Source organism: Lynx canadensis, chromosome B4 (assembly GCF_007474595.2).
Source record: "Lynx canadensis isolate LIC74 chromosome B4, mLynCan4.pri.v2, whole genome shotgun sequence".
Classification (NCBI taxonomy): domain Eukaryota; kingdom Metazoa; phylum Chordata; class Mammalia; order Carnivora; family Felidae; genus Lynx; species Lynx canadensis.
Genome location: NC_044309.1, coordinates 23,422,687 through 23,443,767, shown reverse-complemented (window position 1 = coordinate 23,443,767; position 21,081 = coordinate 23,422,687). Strand labels below are relative to the sequence as shown.

The 21,081-nt window shown below is 36.6% G+C and overlaps 1 protein-coding gene across 1 annotated transcript in view; it reads right to left on the bottom strand.

Moving 5' to 3' along the window:
- The window catches only part of GPR158 (G protein-coupled receptor 158), a 425,314-nt gene that overhangs the window by 184,802 nt on the left and 219,431 nt on the right, over positions 1-21,081 (bottom strand). Inside the window, 2 exon segments of the mRNA XM_030322366.1 lie at positions 10,987-11,148; positions 11,151-11,212. Of these exon segments, the coding sequence (XP_030178226.1) occupies positions 10,987-11,148; positions 11,151-11,212 (224 nt within the window).

The window sequence follows — 21,081 nt, the reverse complement described above, 5'->3', positions numbered from 1 at the left end:
GTCACTGTTATTCAACACAGTATTGGAAGTCTTAGCCTCAGCAATCAGACAATACAAAGAAATACAAGGCATCCATATTGGCCAGAGGAGGTCAAACTTTCACTCTTCACAGATGACATGATACTCTATATGGAAAACCCAAAAGATTCCACCAAAAAACTGCTAGAACTGACCCATGAATTCAGCAAAGCTGCAGGATATAAAATCAATGCACAGAAATCGGTTGCATTCCCATACACTAACAATGAACCAGCAGAAATAGAAATCAAGGACTCGATCCCATTTACAATTGCACCAAAACCCATAAATACCTAGGAATAAATCTAACCAAAGAGGTGAAAAATCTATACACTGAAAACTATAGAAAGCTTATGAAAGAAATTGAAGAAGACACAAAAAAATGGAAAAAGATTCCATGTTCCTGGATAGGAAGAACAAATATTGTTGACATGTCAATACTACCCAAAGCGATCTACATATTCAATTTCAAACAACACCAGCATTCTTCACAGAGCTAGAACAATCCTAAAATTTTTATGGAACCAGAAAAGACCCCGAATAGCCAAAGCAACCTTGAAAAAGAAAACCAAAACAGGAGGCATCACAATCCCAGACTTCAAGCTGTATTACAAAGCTGTAATCATCAAGGCAGTATGGTACTGGTACAAAACCAGACACTCAGATCAATGGAACAGAATAGAGAACCCAGAAGAGGACCCACAAACATATGGACAACTAATCTTTGACAAAGCAGGAAAGAATAAATATCCAATGAAATAAAGACAATCTCTTGAGCAAGTGGTGCTGGGAAAACTGGACAGCGACATGCAGAAAAATGAACCTGAACCTGTGTGTATACACACACACACACACACACACACACACACACACACACACACAAAATGGAGTTTTACTCAGCAATCAAAAACAGTGAAATCTTGCCATTTGCAACTACATGAATGGAACTATTATGCTAAGCGAAATTAGAGAGGGACAAATATCATATGACTTCACTCATATGAGGACTTTAAGACACAGAATAGATGAACACAAGGGAAGGGAAGTAAAAATATATAAAAACAGGGAGGGGGATAAAACATAAGAGACTCTTAAATATGGAGAACAAACAGAGGGTTACTGAAGGAGTTTTGTGGGGGGGATGGGCTAAATGTGTAAGGGGCATTAAGGAATCTATTCCTGAAATCATTGTTGCACTATATGCTAACTAACTTGGATGTAAATTAAAAATAAATAAATAAATAAATAAATAAATAAATAAATAAACTTTAGCACAATATCAGGAAAATTAACAAATAAAGCTATGAAAATTATTATATTTATTTTCTGTAAGGATGTTTATCATTCAATACATTTAACAATATTTTCTATTTAAGAATCCACAGGAAAAATATCTCTGAAGACTTAATGATAGGCATATTCAAATTTCATCTGAGTGACTGGTCAGTTTTTATCTTATGAACCCTAACTTGTTTTTTTTCTCCTCTTTTCACTGTTGCTAGAAAACCCCAGAAAGTTTTCTCTAGCAACACGCTAAAAACAGTATACCTGCCCTCATGGAATCATTCCATATCTTAACCCCACCCTTGACTTCAACTAATTTTTTTCTACCCTTTTTTCACTGAGCCTCAATCTATTAATACTTTTAATCTTCTAGAAATTTTTATTATGGGTGCTGGTGTAAGACAAAATATAAATACATACCTACCCCACCCTAATGGGTTACTTTGGGCAACTGACAATCTCCTAGAGGCTGGGTTTTCTTTTCTATGAAAAGAGGGGTTACTTCATTCTAGTTCTCATATTTTGTCATCTGTCTAAATAAAAACCAGGAAATTAGTAACAAATTGATTTACATGACCAGCTTTTAAACTGTTACCATTGCAATAATACAACAGGGAGCATACATTCCATGACTTCATAATTGATAGTCTCTCAAGATTTCTGTAACTTTCTCATTTCTAAGGTAGACGTTGGAACCTTCATAGAAAGGTCAATGATATAGATAAATATAAATAGTAAATAGCTATAGCTTACTTGTACACTTAACATCTGAAAAATAACAAAAAGCCACATATAAATAAATGCATAGTAAACACTTTTTAAAGATAATTATCTATATAGAAATACCTGTGTAATTGCACGTGCATATGTGAATTGGCACTTGTGGAGCTTGGGTATTCAAAACATTTTTTTTTTAACTGAGACCAATTAAGTGAAACTATCCTGCCTACAGTTTGGCATTCCTTCCATTCCTTCACAGTGAAGAGTAAGCCAAAATAAGAGAATCTGTGTTTTGTTCATTTCAGCTATCTGGACAATCTATTAGGATTAGTATAAAATGATCATTTACAATTATAAAGACAGTTTAAATGAATTTATTGCCTGGAATTCCACTACTTACATCAAATAGGCATGGCTATATTTTTAAACACCTTATCTTTTAAGCTATTTTAAATGTCATACTTAGCCCCTAACATTGGAAGGAAACAGATTATTAATTTCATAAAGAGGTCTAAAATAATATAATAAATAATATGTATAATAAATATAATAAAATAATATAATAACAAAAGACAAATGTCTAGTAAGGTACTCTATATAAATTATCTCATTAAATCTTCAAAAGTATCCTGTGAGGCAATTAATAAACTCCTTCAAAAATTTTTATAATAGGGACGCTTGGGTGGCTCAGTTAGTTGAGCATCCGACTTCAGATCAGGTCATGATCTTGCAGTCTGTGAGTTTGAGCCCCACATTGGGCTCTGTTCTGACAGCTCAGAGCTTGAAGCCTACTTCAGATTCTGTATCTCTCTCTCTCTCTCTCTGCCCCTTCCCCACTCATGCTCTATCTCTTTCTGAAAAATAAATAAATATTAAAAAATTAATTAAAAAATTTTATTAGAGCTTTATTGAGATATAAATACTTTTACAGTGTACAAGCCAGTGGTTTGTAGTATACTGACAGATTTGTGAAAGTATCACCATAATCTACTGGACCAAAAAGAAAGAAAAGAAACCCTGAACACCTTAGCAGTAACACCCCATTCTACCCTCCTTGTATCTCTTGACAACCACTGACCTACTTCTTGTCTCTACCAATTTGCCTATTCTGGACTTTTCACATGAATGTAATCATGCGATATATGATCTTTCATGACTGTTTTCTTTCACTTAGCATGTTTTCAAGATTCATCCATGTTGTAGTGTATCAGTACTTCACTCCTTTTTATTGACAAAAAAATTTGCCATTTTATGGATATACCACATTTTATTTATTCATCCATCAATGGATGAACAGTTGGGTTGTTTCCATTTTTTGGCTATTATGAATATGCTGTTATCAACACTTGTGTGAACATTTTTGTGTATACAAAGGTTTTATTTTTGTTATTAGTTTCAGCTGTACAATATAATGATTCAACAGTTCTATATTCTTCTCAGTGCTCATCAAGGTTAAATGTACCCTTAATCCTCTTTATCTATTCCACCCAGGTACCTCCCTTCTGGAAACCATGAGGTTGTTCTGTGTGTGTACACACACACACATACACACACACACACACGCACACACACATCTTCTTTATCTATTCATCTCCAGATGGACACTTAAGTTGCTTCCATATCTTTGCTATTGTAAATAATGCTTCAATAAACATAAAGGTGCATGTATTTTTTTTGAATTACTATTTTTGTTTTTTGGGGGTAAATATCCAGTAGTGAAATTACTGGATCATAATGATAATTCTATTTTTAATATTTTTGAGGAACATCAATACTGTTTTCCACAGAGGCTGTACCAGCTTGCATTCCCACCAATAGTTCATGAGGTATTCTTTTTTCTCCACATCCTTGCCACTGGTTGCTATTTCTTGTGTTTTTGATTTTAGTCATTTTATTTTTTTTTATTTTTTATTTTTTTTATGAAATTTATTGACAAATTGGTTTCCATACAACACCCAGTGCTCATCCCAAAAGGTGCCCTCCTCAATACCCATCACCCACCCTCCCCTCCCTCCCACCCCCCATCAACCCTCAGTTTGTTCTCAGTTTTTAACAGTCTCTTATGCTTTGGCTCTCTCCCACTCTAACCTCTTTTTTTTTTTTTCCTTCCCCTCCCCCATGGGTTCCTGTTAAGTTTCTCAGGATCCACATAAGAGTGAAACCATATGGTATCTGTCTTTCTCTGTATGGCTTATTTCACTTAGCATTACACTCTCCAGTTCCATCCACATTGCTACAAAGGGCCATATTTCATTTTTTCTCATTGCCACATAGTATTCCATTGTGTATATAAACCACAATTTCTTTATCCATTCATCAGTTGATGGACATTTAGGCTCTTTCCATAATTTGGCTATTGTTGAGAGTGCTGCTATAAACATTGGGGTACAAGTGCCCCTATGCATCAGTACTCCTGTATCCCTTGGATAAATTCCTAGCAGTGCTATTGCTGGGTCATAGGGTAGGTCAATTTTTAATTTTCTGAGGAACCTCCACACTGCTTTCCAGAGCGGCTGCACCAATTTGCATTCCCACCAACAGTGCAAGAGGGTTCCCGTTTCTCCACATCCTCTCCAGCATCTATAGTTTCCTGATTTGTTCATTTTGGCCACTCTGACTGGCGTGAGGTGATACCTGAGTGTGGTTTTGATTTGTATTTCCCTGATAAGGAGCGACGCTGAACATCTTTTCATGTGCCTGTTGGCCATCTGGATGTCTTCTTTAGAGAAGTGTCTATTCATGTGTTCTGCCCATTTCTTCACTGGGTTATTTGTTTTTCGGGTGTGGAGTTTGGTGAGCTCTTTATAGATTTTAGATACTAGCCCTTTGTCCGATATGTCATTTGCAAATATCTTTTCCCATTCCGTTGGTTGCCTTGTAGTTTTGTTGGTTGTTTCCTTTGCTGTGCAGAAGCTTTTTATCTTCATAAGGTCCCAGTAATTCACTTTTGCTTTTAATTCCCTTGCCTTTGGGGATGTGTCGAGTAAGAGATTGCTACGGCTGAGGTCAGAGAGGTCTTTTCCTGCTTTCTCCTCTAAGGTTTTGATGGTTTCCTGTCTCACATTTAGGTCCTTTATCCATTTTGAGTTTATTTTTGTAAATGGTGTGAGAAAGTGGTCTAGTTTCAACCTTCTGCATGTTGCTGTCCAGTTCTCCCAGCACCATTTGTTAAAGAGGCTGTCTTTTTTCCATTGGATGTTCTTTCCTGCTTTGTCAAAGATGAGTTGGCCATACGTTTGTGGGTCTAGTTCTGGGGTTTCTATTCTATTCCATTGGTCTGTGTGTCTGTTTTTGTGCCAATACCATGCTGTCTTGATGATTACAGCTTTGTAGTAGAGGCTAAAGTCTGGGATTGTGATGCCTCCTGCTTTGGTCTTCTTCTTCAAAATTCCTTTGGCTATTCGGGGCCTTTGTGGTTCCATATGAATTTTAGGATTGCTGGTTCTAGTCTCGAGAAGAATGCTGGTGCAATTTTGATTGGGATTGCATTGAATGTGTAGATAGCTTTGGGTAGTATTGACATTTTGACAATATTTATTTTTCCAATCCATGAGCAGGGAATGACTTTCCATTTCTTTAAGTCTTCTTCAATTACCTTCATAAGCTTTCTATAGTTTTCAGCATACAGATCCTTTACATCTTTGGTTAGATTTATTCCTAGGTATTTTATACTTCTTGGTGCAATTGTGAATGGGATCATTTTCTTTATTTGTCTTTCTGTTGCTTCATTGTTAGTGTATAAGAATGCAACTGATTTCTGGACATTGATTTTGTATCCTGCAACTTTGCTGAATTCATGTATCAGTTCTAGCAGACTTTTGGTGGAGTCTATCGGATTTTTCCATGTATAATATCATGTCATCTGCAAAAAGCGAAAGCTTGACTTCATCTTTGCCAATTTTGATGCCTTTGATTTCCTTTTGTTGTCTGATTGCTGATGCTAGAACTTCCAGCACTATGTTAAACAACAGTGGTGAGAGTGGGCATCCCTGTCGTGTTCCTGATCTCAGGGAAAAAGCTCTCAGTTTTTCCCCATTGAGGATGATGTTAGCTGTGGGCTTTTCATAAATGGCTTTTATGATCTTTAAGTATGTTCCTTCTATCCCGACTTTCTCAAGGGTTTTTATTAAGAAAGGGTGCTGGATTTTGTCAAAGGCCTCTTCTGCATCGATTGACAGGATCATATGGTTCTTCTCTTTTTTTTTGTTAATGTGATGGATCACGTTGATTGATTTGCGAATGTTGAACCAGCCCTGCATCCCAGGAATGAATCCCACTTGATCATGGTGAATAATTCTTTTTATATGCTGTTGAATTCGATTTGCTAGTATCTTATTGAGAATTTTGCATCCATATTCATCAGGGATATTGGCCTGTAGTTCTCTTTTTTTACTGGGTCTCTGTCTGGTTTAGGAATCAAAGTATACTGGCTTCATAGAATGAGTCTGGAAGTTTTCCTTCCCTTTCTATTTCTTGGAATAGCTTGAGAAGGATAGGTATTATCTCTGCTTTAAATGTCTGGTAGAACTCCCCTGGGAAGCCATCTGGTCCTGGACTCTTATTTGTTGGGAGATTTTTGATAACCGATTCAATTTCTTCGCTGGTTATGGGTCTGTTCAAGCTTTCTATTTCCTCCTGATTGAGTTTTGGAAGAGTGTGGGTGTTCAGGAATGTGTCCATTTCTTCCAGGTTGTCCAATTTGTTGGCATATTAATTTTTCATAGTATTCCCTGATAATTGTTTGTATCTCTGAGGGATTGGTTGTAATCATTCCATTTTAATTCATGATTTTATCTATTGGGTCATCTCCCTTTTCTTTTGAGAAGCCTGGCTAGAGGTTTGTCAATTTTGTTTATTTTTTCAAAAAACCAACTCTTGGTTTCGTTGATCTGCTCTACAGTTTTTTTAGATTCTATATTGTTTATTTCTGCTCTGATCTTTATATTTCTCTTCTTCTGCTGGTTTAGGCTGCCTTTGCTGTTTCTGCTTCTATTTCCTTTAGGTGTGCTGTTAGATTTTGTATTTGGGATTTTTTCTTGTTTCTTGAGATAGGCCTGGATTGCAATGTATTTTCCTCTCAGGACTGCCTTCGCTGCGTCCCAAAGCGTTGGATTGTTGTATTTCATTTCGTTTGTTTCCGATTTTAGTCATTTTAGACATATGTTTTCAATTCTCCTGGGCATACACCTAGGAGTGGAATTTTTGGCATATCATAACTCTATGTTTAATTTTTTTAGGGACCGCTACACTGTTTATATTCCCAATAGCAATGAATGAGAGTTTCAATTTCTCCACATCCTAACAAACAGTGTTATTGTCTTTTTTACTTTTATCTATGCTAGTATGTGCTATAGGCTTGATTAGAATTTTCCTAATAACTAATGTTATTGGGCATTTTCATATGCTTATTGGCCATTTGCATATCTTCTTTGGAGAAATTTGTACTCAGATCACTTGGTCCATTTTGAATACTGCTGTCCTTTTATTATTTATATGTTTTGAGTACTAGTATAGTCTGTAAATATTTTCTGCTATTCTAGGGGTTGTCTTTTTACCTTTTTGATGATGTCCTTTGATGCACAAAGTTTTCAATTTGATGAAGTCCAATTTATTTATTTTCCTTTGTCATGTATATTTTTGATGCTGTATCTAAGAAACCTTGCCTAACCGGAATCATGAAGATTTATGCCTATGTTTTCTTCTAAAAAATGTTTCTTAGTTTTGGGCCTTATATTTAGGTGTATAACCCATTTTAAATTATTTTTTTTATTTGGTATATTAACCCCCATTTTTAAGTTTATTTACTTATTTTGAGAGAGAGAGAAAGAGGAGAGAGAGAGAACAAGTGGGAGAGGGGCAGAGGACAGAGGGAGAAAAGACCGAATCCCAAGCAAGCTCTATGCTCTCAGTGTGGAGCCTGATACAGGCTTGAACTCACAAACCCATGAGATCATAACCTGAGCCAAAACCAAGAGTTGGACGCTTGACTGACCTGAGCCACCCAGGTGTCCCAACCCCAATTTTATAGAGGAAGAAACTAGTTGAAGTGAGGCTAAGCAATTTTCCCCAAGTATAATGGCATTCAGGGGCTGGACAGGATTCAAGTATAAGCAATGTTACTCCTAGAGTCTGCACACTCACCCCAAATATTATGCTACTTCTACATTGCACACAATGTCTTTCTCTTTTGTCAAAATAGATATAAATTTTTAGATGTATAAGTTGTTATTCTTTATACTATCAGTGGGTAGGCAATGCCAATGGGAAACTTGTAACAGAGGCATCAGTATTACTTCCAAAGTAATGATCAGTATTTCTGCTTTATGCAAAAAAATGCTGTAAAGACACAAGAGAACTTTAAAAAGCAAAGCCAATATCTACATGTTATAAACATGCTATCTTTACACTGGAAATGGTTTACTGCTTTCACAATTCTCTTCCTTTTGGTAACTGAAATCAGAAGAGAAAAGTTCACCAAATGTTTCCTTTCTTCAGTATACTAGATCTGCATTCACTGACTATATTAACCTATATCATTTCCTAAAAATATTCCCCCTTATATTATGTCACATTCTGTGAAACTATTCTTCAAAAGTGACCATCCTAAAACTAGATAACATCTAATTTATTTACTACAAACTAGTTTGTAGCTATAGAAATTTCACTAAATGATACACGAAGATATCTATTCTCATGAAACCTTATAAAGTAGCATTTCATATGACGACCCAGAGAAGTTTGAAGGTTAGTAACTTTGGAAATGTTAAGTAACATTAACATAGATCAAGACATTGGTCCATCAAGAACTATCTCAGTGCTCAACATCGCTCCTCATCAGGGAAATACAAATCAAAACCACACTCAGATATCACCCTCACGCCAGTCAGAGTGGCCAAAATGAACAAATCAGGGAGACTATAGATGCTGGAGAGGATGTGGAGAAATGGGAACCCTCTTGCACTGTTGGTGGGAATGCAAACTGGTGCAGCCGCTCTGGGAAAACAGTGTGGGGTTCCTCAAAAAATTAAAAATAGACCTACCCTATGACCCAGCAATAGCACTACTAGGAATTTATCCAACGGATACAGGAGTACTGATGCATAGGGGCACTTGTACCCCAATGTTTATAGCAGCACTCTCAACAATAGCCAAATTTGTGGAAAAAGCCTAAATGTCCATTAAGTGGTGAATGGATAAAGAAATTGTGGTTTATATACACAATGGAGTACTACGTGGCAATGAGAAAGAATGAAATATGGCCCTTTGTAGCAATGTGGATGGTACTGGAGAGTGTGATGCTAAGTGAAATAAGCCATACAGAGAAAGACAGATACCATATGTTTTCACTCTTATGTGGATCCTGAGAAACTTAACAGAAACCCATGGGGGAGGGGAAGGAAAAAAATGTGGTTAGAGTGGGAGAGAGCCAAAGCATAAGAGACTCTTAAAAACTGAGAACAAACTGAGGGTTTATGGGGGGTGGGAGGGAGGGAAGGGTAGGTGATGGGTATTGAAGAGGGCATCTTTTGGGATGAGCACTGGGTGTTATATGGAAACCAATTTGACAATAAATTTCATATATTAAAAAAAAGAACTATCTCAGATTTCTAATATCCAATATAATATTCTACCCATTATATATCATTAACTCCATTTAGCACAGCAAACATTAATGATTATAATCAATTAAAATTTGTAAAGAACTGTTATCCCCGTGCAAATGAATTATACTACATAGAGAGATTTCAGAGTAGTTTATTAAATAGACCTTTTAATTCTACCTGCTGTGCCAGGGATAGGTTTTTTAAAAAATGGTTGTTATCTAGGTAACAGTGGTTAGATATTTCTCAACTCCACTTGCCTGCTTCTTTATTACATATACACTTTAACACATATTTTGTTGCAAAAAAAAAAACAAGTATTGGTTAAATGAAGAGCATTTTGCCCATTTGCACTTTCTGGCTAACTTAAAGCCTGATTTTAATTTGTGTTGTATGCTTCTGTTAATGAAACTGTCTATTTAAAATAACTATTAAAGTCTGTAACATTAACATAATGGACACCTTCTCCTAGAATCTCAATAGAGGGTTTTCTTTTATTATGTTAACTTGAGGCCTTGTAATAGATGCCATTCACAGAGAGTTGTTTTATTTTTAAAATTTCTAATGGGAACACTTTATGCTTCCAGTAAGCTTGGTTATCTAAACCAATCTGTATAACTTTGCTAACACGAAGGGGTCATATGAATTTGGAAAAGCTGGAAACTTTAGACTTTGTGTTTTTTTTTCCCCCAATACAACAAATAAGTTTCTGAAAGAAACAGAACCACAAATTCTGACAACAACACTGGCTACATATAATTCATTGGGTGACCAACTGAAGACAATTTCCCAGAAATGTTTACCCTGGACATTTTAGCATTTCCTCCACCCCTGACTAAGAAGCATACAAATGTTTATACTATTCTTTGATTTCTCAGAACAGAACCAAAGGGCAGCCTCGCTCAAAAGTCATATAAGCCCTTTGTAGGATAATGTGCTCAAAAATAGTTGTGCATTTGCCAATGGTTAAGAAAAATAAAATGAAATATAACAAATACCAAAAGGCTTTCTAGATATGAAAAAATTAAACAATACACTGGCTACTAGAAAAATAAGTTCTTCTAGAAGCCAAAGAGATAGAAAAGAGAGTTCTTCAAGGCAATAAAGTACTGAGGTTCCACACTAAATTGGAGGAAGCATTCTGTAGAAGAAAATGTTATAATAAGGTTCCATATTTTTAAAACCCTACTTCTCTTAGGAAGTTAAAGAATGTAATGTTCATACTCTGGTCTAATTATATGGGACTAGGAAGACTTCTGCCAAACAGAGAGGCAACTGGGGCTTGGAAAAACTCAATTTGTTTGAAAAAAGAAGTGGTCACTTCGTATAAAAAGGAAGTACATAACAGGGTACCTGGGTTTACCTTTGCTTTGCGAAAGTGGTAGACCACGAGCATGCTAACGAAGTCGAGCAGCATACACAGGGCTTGGAAGGAGATGATAGCAAGTCGCAAATACTTATCCTCCTGGACAAAGCAAGGGCTGTCATCAGCACAGTAGGGGCAGCCCTCTCTGCAGGGTAGGCGAGACATGTGGCTTCTTCTGACACATCTTTTGCACTTCCTGCCAAAGGGTGATCCGGATCCCTTCCTGAAAGTTCCAAATAAACCACAGTGTCATTGCACCTCTGAGATAGGTGAGATTGAGTACACAAAACACATCCTCACCTCTCCATTCCTTATCCCTTTTATTAAAGACTTTTTAGCAGCTTCTTGCTAGGGGAGAGAGTTACTTTGCTTTTACACTCAAACAAAAATTTTTTATCACTTTGATTTAAAAATGTCATTCAGAGTAACTGAGAAAAATTAGCAAAAGTGTACTAAAATTCTTCAATGGCAAAGAAGAGTTTTCTGTTATATCATTATCTACCAATCACCAATGATACTTCCTATGGCACAAATCATATTCCATAAGTATTTGTTAAAGAATTAACCAGAAGGAAGGAGAAGAAAGTTCTCTCTTTCCTGTACCAAGTCATACCCAACACTTTTGGAACTTCTTGACCTAGATGGCACAGAATCCAAAATGAGGCTTTGATTGCTCCTTAATTCAGCAGGGATCTCATCTACTAAGTTCATTAGGTCTAAATTGGATAAAATGGCACTTAACCGACAGTTGTTCAGTGTGCAATTGCCTAATGATGGTGCATCCTTTGCCCAGAGTATAATCCATACTTACAGGCTATCATGTAATTTTCCACTTTGTCTACTCATAGGACATTTCTCCACTATTAACTAACTGCCACTATTGACCCTCCCTTTACTTTTAGATTCTTATTCTCAGTTATCAAACTTAATTTAGCTCTGAAGCTCAATAGGTAAAGATTTTAATTGTTGAGTTGAGTTTAACATTGACAAATATCCAGTTAATAACATATACTAAAAAAAAACTATTTCCAACTCCGAACTCAATATGAAAGACATTAGGGAATATACACCCGGTTTAGTATATAATATAGCCACCCAGTTTAGTGTATAACACAACCACCCTGTTCAGTATGTAACACAACCTTGATAGATTGAGGAATCTGAGAAAGAGGTTGTTCTGATTAAAATAGCATTTTAATAATATAAAGTTTAATAGAAAGTCTTTATAACTTTCAAGTCTTGTTGAAGAAGGTTCATATTCTTTCTAAAATGTATTGTCTGCTTTCATTCCTTAATATATAAAATAGAAAAAACATAATTGAGTATTTCTTGATACTTCAGCATACAATGCTGTTTAAGAGTGACTATTCTGTTACACAGTGAAAAGTATATGAATTTAGGTATCCAGAAGATATGTTTCCCATTCCTAGGCAGCTCTGAGATATTAGGCAACTCACTTGACCACTTTGGGTCTTGGTTTACTTATGTACAAAATGTGAATTGCTATGGGGATTAAATGAGTTCATGTATATAAATCAGAGCGCCTATTTTAACTTCTTCAAATATTGAAGATGCAAAGAGGAAGTGGAAATCGTTGGTGCCTTAAAGAAAATTACTATTGTTCAAAAACAAGAAAGTTAGAAGCTTTGAAGAGCTGAGGTAAGGAGGAAGTAAATGGGAATGATAATCTCCATTTTAGAGAAGCTAACTTTGAGGTCCAACTCATTGTCCAAGAGTAATACACAACAAGAAGTGAACAATAATATAAGACTGGGGTGTGGGAGAAGGATCAGAATCAGAGAAAGAACCTACAGAGAGCTCTGGGAGTGGATAAGACAATAATTAGGTAATGTAAAGAGGGAGAATAGATATGTGCAAATTTTTAAAATTTCATGAAAGAAAACAGATTTATTGGAACATATTGGAATGTGATCAAAGATGATGACTGAGGAAAGGCTATGAGGCAAAATGACTGTTTTATCCTTCGTTGACCTTTAAGATGGTGGTTCCCAAGGAACAATAAAGACTGGAACTAGGTTGTTGGGGCTTAAGGAATAAATATGTGATAAAATAGAGTATTATTTCAATAAATGCTCCTTTGAATGAAAAAAAGCCAGAAAAGTTCATAGTTAGCAGGAATAATGATGAAGTAAAAAAAAAGGATTTTGGTTTTGTGTTTTGCTTTCTTCTATTACAGGTAAGTTCTGTAAAAGGAGGCACTGGAAAGACTGGTAAGAATAGGATGGGGGGATTGGATGTAATCAAAAGCACAGTTGGAGAAATTAACTGTAAGAGTAACTGATGGCTTTTCTCATCATCAAAGGAAAGAAGTAGAGATGGATTAAAGATTTTTTATTTTTATTTTTTTTATAGAGAGGAGAATCAGTTGAAAACTGTCCTGAAATACAGACCAAAGAAAATGTGGAAGTCAATTGTGTAGTCTTATACTTGTGAACAACTCAGGTAGAATAGGTGTTGAGAAAGAAGAAAGCCGGTCTTGAGGATGAACACATGAAAGATTGGAGCAGCACTATTATACAAGATGACTACTTGGATCACTTAGCAGAAAAAGAATCCATTTAGAGTAAGATGGTATGATTTACTAGGAGATCTAGTCAAACCGGTTTTTTTCTTATTTTCTACAATTACCAGTAGCATAGAAACTACTGCAGAGACAGAGCAGTTAAGGAGAGAGAATAAAGAAAGGATTGTGACAGTGGCATTTTAGGGAAGGAGGAAAAGCCAATACAAGGCTGTGTGATGGACCTACAGCCTTCACTCCTTCAGGGTGGCTGGTGCTCAATCCTCCAGAGACCTCCTGAGTCTGAGTCAATCTAAGGGATGAAAGAGGAAAACACTTCTTCATCATTGATCTTAATTGATCAAGGGTAGCCTTCAGAGCCATCAACTCCTGTACATTTTTGGTTGTGCACTCATAACTTTGGAGCAGATTCCTGCATCTTGTGCCATGACTCTAGTGATGCCCTAGAGTAGAACAGAAACTTAAAAGTGTGGTATGAAGTTCCAAGCTGAGGCAAAATATAATACAACTGTATTTATGCAAAGCTCTTCAAGGCTTTCAGGAAACAGAGCAATGACTGGAGTAAGAGGTAGGGCCAAGTGGCATTTGAAGGTATTAAAAACAGGTATCTAATATAGATAAAAACTTGAGGAATGATAGGGCACACATATCAAAAGCTACAAATTACAAAAGTGTAGGATACTAAGAAAACAATAACTTAATTAACTCTGAGTGCAAACTGGATAGTCAAGTGAATGAAGCCAGAAAGGGTTATTGTACTAAATAAGATAAAGAAAGTTGTCAAAGATTCAGATGGTCTGATGATGGTGACAAAAATGTCAAGATTGCTAATGACAAATTTGGAAGACAGAGGTCAGGATTCCCCCTTCTGACCAAAATGGAAGAATATGGATGGAATTTACCTTCATATCAGAAACAATAAAAAGAATAGACAAAATATTAAAGTTATGGTTTTATAGACTGGACATCTGATAACAAGGGACAGTAATTCCTAACAAGTGCAAATGCCCTTCAATAAACCAAACTCTATAAATAGAATCACAACAAAAATTAAATTAGTAAAAAAAGAAAGTATCTATGGAAAGTCTTTATTTTGTGAAATAGCCCTTCTTAATCCAGTCTTTGCTTATTGCTTTAGCTAAACAGGCAGAAATTTTCTCATTTAAGTTTAAGAAGCTCTTGGCTGTCTATCAGCCAAGAAGTGTATAATATTTACTTTCTATACGTATTAAACTTGAAACTTCACCCATATCTAATGGCATAATTCTCCCAGATGGTATGAGATATAGCACCTGAATTACTCAAATAAGAAAAATACAATTGACCCTGAACAACATCGGTTTGAATCTCATGGTCCACTTATGCATGGATTTTTTTCAATAAATATATTGGAAAATTTTGGGAGAATGTTGACAATTTGAAAAAACTTGCAGATAAAAAAAACTTGCAGATAAACTGTATAGCCTAGAAATATTGACAAATTAAAGAAAAAGTTGCATATGTAATGAATGCATAAATATATGTAGACGCCAGTCTATTTGAACGTTTATTATCATAAAATATACACAAATATATTATAAAATTTAACATTTAGGGTGCTTGGGTGGTTCAGTCGGTTAAGCATCCGACTTCGGCTCAGGCCATGATCTCACGGTCCATGAGTTTGCGTCCTGTGCTGGGCTCTGTGCTGACAGCTCAGAGCCTGGAGCCTTCTTCGGATTCTCTGTCTGCCTCTCTCTCTGCTCCTCCCCCACTCTCACTCTGTCTCTCTCTCTCTCAAAAATAAACATTAAAAGAAATTTAAATTTAACATTTATCAAAATGTGCATATATTTACAGACAACACATGAAACCATCCCACAGTGGAGAGAAATGTAAACAAATGTAAAGATGCAGTATTAAATCATAAGTGCTTAAAATTAACTGCAGTAATAATTTTGTAGCCACCTCCTGATGCTATTGTGATGAGCTCAAGCATTGCCAGTATCTTCCTAAAACCCCAACTGTTGTTAATCATCTCTGCATGAGCATTTTGTCTCTCCAGTAAATTGTGTAGCACATAAAAAGTGACCTTTCAGGGCTCTCACGTATTTTTTTACCTGTGTTTAGGGCAATACTGTAAACCTTGAATAACACCATGAGACTCATACAGAGTGCCACTAGTGATGCTAGAAGTGCCCACAATAGGGGCGCCTGGGTGGCTCAGTCGGTTAAGCGCCCGACTTCAGCCAGGTCACGATCTCGCGGTCCATGGGTTCGAGCCCCGCATCGGGCTCTGGGCTGATGGCTCAGAGCCTGGAGCCTGTTTCCGATTCTGTGTCTCCCTCTCTCTGTCCCTCCCCCGTTCATGCTCTGTCTCTCTCTGTCCCAAAAATAAATAAACGTTGAAAAAAAAAAATTAAAAAAAAAAAAAGGAAGTGCCCACAATAAATTTCATATAAAAAATAAAAAAATAAAGTAAAATAAATAAAATAAAATCTTAAAAAAAAAGTGCCCACAAGAAGCAGAGAAAAGTCATGACGTTACAAGAAAAGTTGAGTTGCTTGATATGCACCGTAGATTGAAGTCTGCAGCTGCAGTTGCCTGCCATTTCAAGATAAAATCCAGAGTAAAGACAATTGAAAAAAAAAAAAAAAAGGAAGAAAGAAAGAAAAAGAAAAAGGAATTTGTGAAGATGTTGTTGCAGCTATGCCAGCAGGCACATCCTAAAATACATTTGAATCTCATATTGAAAATGCAGCTTTTTTGTGGGTGCAGGATTGCTATAAGAAAAGTATACCTATGGACTCTAATATGTTTTGAAAAAAAAGTGAAGTCATTAAAGCAAAAGGAAGGTGAGGGATCTAAAGCTGGAGAACTTAATGCCAGCAAAGGATGGTTTGAGAATTTTAGAAAGAGGTTTGGCTTAAAAAATGTCAAGATAACAGGAGAAACAGCTTTTGCCAATTAAAAGTAGTAGATGAATTCTCAGATGCCTTTAAGAAAACCATCGAGGAGAAAGGATATCTGCCTGAACAGGTTTTTAATGCAGATGAAAATGCCCTGTTCTGGTGTGGGGGGTTAGGGTGGTTTGGGAAATGCCACAAGAGATGTTTATTAATAAGGAATAGAAGTGAGCACCAGGATTTAAGGCAGAAAAGGATAGGCTAACTCTGCTCTTCTGTGCAAATGCAGTCAGGTTTATGATCAGGACTGCCCTTATCTATACAGCTCCTTGTAGGGAAAAGATAAACACCAGCTGCCAGTCTTTTGGTTGTACAGGAAGGCCTAAACAACAAGAACCCTTTTCTCTGGATTGGTTCCATCGATGCTTTATTCTTGAAGTTAGGAAGTTCTTTTCCAGGAAGGTACTGTCTTTTAAAGTTCTTTTGATATTGGATAATGCCCCTGGCCACCCAGAACCCTATTGACTTCAACACCAAAGCATCAAAGGGTTCTACTTATCCTCAAACACAATGTCTATAATTCAGCCTCTAGATCAGGAGGTCATAAGGATCTTTAAAGCTCATTACATGGTACTCTATGGAAATGATCATCATGGCCATGAAAGAGAACCACAACAGAGAGAATATCATAAAAGTCTATAAGGATTATGCCATTGAAGATGCCATCATTGTTATAATGAGAGAGCCACAAAAGCCATCAAGCCCCAAAATAAATTCCTGCTGGAAAAAGAATGTGACAAATGTTATACATGACTTCATGGGATTTACAACAGAGCCATGGCAAAAAAAATGTGGGGGAGGTAAAGAGAAATTTAAGAGTGAATGGATACTATGTCAGAGGAATTAACAGAAGACCACTTGAGGGAGATGAGTGTGGCCCAAGAAGTGCCAGATGGTGAAGAAAAAGAGGAAGAAGAAGCAGTACCAGAAAACAAGGTGACATCACACAATTTGGCAGAAGCGTTCTGATTACTTAAGGACTTCTTTTAACTTCTTTTACTACATGGACTATTATCTGATACAGGTGCTAAAAGTAACACAAATAATGGTAGAAGGATTGGTACCATATAGAAACAGAGAAGTGAAAAACAGATATATTTGTGTAAAGTGGCAGCAAATGTGCCTGCTTCTCCTGCCTCCCCTTCCCCACCTATGCCCCCACCCCCACCAAGACAGCAAGACCAACCCCTCCCCTTCTTCCTCCACACCCAATTCAACATATAAACAATGAGGATGAAGACCTTTTTGCTGAGCTAGTTCCACTTAATTGACACTAAATAATAACCATGCCATACAGTTACTAAACTTATTTGTTGTATGTGTATGTGTCTTCATGTGAAAATCTAGTAACTGTCAAGCAAGAACTATATGAGACATTTCTGTGTCACCATCATCACCCTCACTTAAGTATTCTTTATATAGAACATCATGTGCAAGACTTATATGGAAGTGGATAACCTATTCTTCCAAAGGCATCCAGTAAGTGATATTTAATATAAAATTAATAATGTGTTAGTTTTCTTACCATTTTATAACTTTGCTTCCAAAGAATTAACATTACGGTAGAGTCTGCCTCTCTCTCTCAATTGGAGAAACTGTGTATGAGCCTATTAAGTGTTTTTTTAATGTAACAATGTTTCCAAGACAATATTATGAATATGATTGTAATACCGTATGCCGTAAACATTTTATATGATTCATTCATTAGCATACAGGGTTGGCTACCATGAAGCAAATGTATTGATTACACTAAATATTACTGCTTCTTTATCACTGCCTGAACTGTAATATCTATAAATAAATATGAATTTCTTTTCCATATTACCTTTTCATTTTTGATGTCTAGTGTCAGTAATACATTTAACATCTACAGTGTTTCGTATTATATAAGAAAGGCAATATTGATGTAGGTAATGACAGATGATTCATCTCAAAAACAAATGAAATAAACTTATAGTACCAATATAGTACACTACTGTAAATGTATTTTCTCTTATCATTTTCTTAATAACATTTTTTCTCTAGCTTGCTTTATTGTAATAATAAATTATAGCACATAATACATACACCAAAATATATGTTAAACTCTAGTTTTCGTAGGACTTACAGTCAACAGTACGTATTAGTAGTTAAGCTCTAATTGGGGGAGTCAGGAGTCATACGTGGATTTGTGACTGTGCAGGGGGTTTGCACTCCAAATCCCTATGTTGTTTAAGGGTTGACTGCACTGCAAAGTGTTAAGTGCTCTGTATACTTGAGCTTGTTGGTTTTTATAACACAACCATGACAAGCAGTCGCAGTCACAGTCACATTTAACTACGTTTTGACAAGTTCTTCAGCTTTGTTAAATTTTCCATCATTTTTAACCAATCGAAATTTGAGAGTTTCTCTTTGCCTAGGACCAAATCTGTGGTCCACTTCTAGTAAACATAGAAAACCTAACCGTATCCCTGATTTTTTACATGACCAATATTTTACTCTTGCCCAATTTCCTCATCTTTAATTGTTATTCCGTTGCAAAGTATAATTCTGTAAGGTACTCCAAATCATTTTTGGAAATGAGTATGAATAGAAAGCACTGATAAATAGTACCTCAAGTTTTTACAGAGTTGACAGAAACAATTATTGTTCAATTCAACAACTATTTCTGAGTGTCAAATGATGTGTCAGGAACTGTTTTTACTGGAATAAATCAGTGAACAAAACAAAGAATCTCTGTGCCTGTGGAATTGTGTTCTACTGAGGGAAACAAACACAACCAATCAACATAATGGTAAATAATATTGTATGTAAAGCTGAGAAATGCCAAGAGGAAAAAACAAGTACAGCAAGGTCAGGGGCATCAGGTGAGCTAGGGGTGAGAGATGCAATTTTAAATAAGTGGTTAGGGTAGATCTCATTCTTTTTTTTTTTAACTTTTTTAATGTTTATTTATTTTTGAGAGCAAGAGAGAGAGAGAGAGAGAGAGAGAGAGAGACAGAGTATGAACAGGGGAGGGGCAGATAGAAAGGGAGACACGGAATCTGAAGCAGGCTCAGGCTCCAAGCTTTCAGCACAGAGCCCAACGTGGGCTCAAACTCCCAAACTGTGAGATCATGACCTGAGCCAAAGTTGGACTCTTAACCAACGGAGCCAACCAGGCAGCCCTGGGTAGATCTCATTCTACAAGTGATATCAAAGCAAAGATTTGAAGGAGGTAAGACAGTGATCCATTATGACTTGTGATCGGAGAGAATTCCAGGCAGAGAAAGGAGCCAGTATAAAGAACCTGAGGTGGAACCATACCAGGCACATGTAACAGCAAAGAGGCGAGTGTGGCTAGAGCAGACTGAGTGTGAGGCAGTACAATGGAAGATGAAGTCAGAGAAGTAACAGGGCCAGATCATAAAGGGCATATGTGGGTCACTTGTAGGGACTTGGATTCTACCTTCAGTCAGATAGCCATGTAGGATTTTGAGTAGGGGAGTGAGAACGATATACCTAATGTAATTATAGGATTACTTTGGTAATATAGAGAATATAGTGGAGTGGGCAAGGATAAGAAGGAGGGAAATTAGTGAGAAGCTTTGAAGTAATCCATGTGAGACTTAACGGTGGCTGGGACCACAGTGTAACAGTAAAAATTGGCTAGATTCAGATTTTTCTGATGAGTTGGTTATGGAATGAGAGAGAAAGAAAAGAGTCAAAGACGATTCCTAGATGTTTGGTGTTAACAAGTGGATGGATGAAGTTACTAACAACCAAGAGAAGAATGCATGTGGAAGTTTTTGGAGAAGGCCGTAAGTTCAAACTTGACATTTCAGTTTGCAGATGTCTACCAGAGACCCTGGTAGTGATGTGAAGTCTGGAGTTTGGAAGAAAGGTCTGCATTGAAGATACAGACACAAAGGTCATGGGCATATAGATAGCATTTACAGCCAAAAGACTGGGTCAGATCACCAAGGGAATGAGTATAGATAGAGACAACTCCTGGGGTCCTCCAATATTAATGTCAAACAAAATTCTTAGTCAGACAAAACTTTCCCTGGCTCTGACTCAAATTTTAAAGGCTACTGCATTATTTCTTTCTATAATTGTAAATTCAAAAAGCTTTAAAAGAAGAACAGCCAACCAGCAGACAAATATTTTCTCTGTGCTTAAATGTGACTTACCACCATCAAAAAGTTAAAGCTGCTTTGGTTTGGGTTTCCCAAAGGCAGAGCCTGAGATAAGTACCTGAATATAGGTAGCTGATTTGGGACCCAGAAAACAGGAATGAAGGATGAGCTAGAAACAGGAAAGAAAGGAAAGGCAATGAAAAGTATTGAATTGGATAACACCATGGAGAATGAATCTTCCTGGGAGGACCATTAAAACTGCAAAAAGCACCCCTCAGATTTGTCTCTCCAAAGGATGGGAGAGGCTGGCCCATTTTTGCAGCAACCACCAATCCCACTGGTTGATAGCTATTCCCAGGGGACTTCAATTTCTCTGCACTCCTGGATAAGTGCTTAGCAAACTTAGGGGGCATCAGAGAAAGCCCTGAGGCCAAAAAAGGGAAGAAATTCTGTGGGCATTTGAGGTAAGGTACTGGCAGCATGTCCTGTAACTATCATAGTAGCTAAA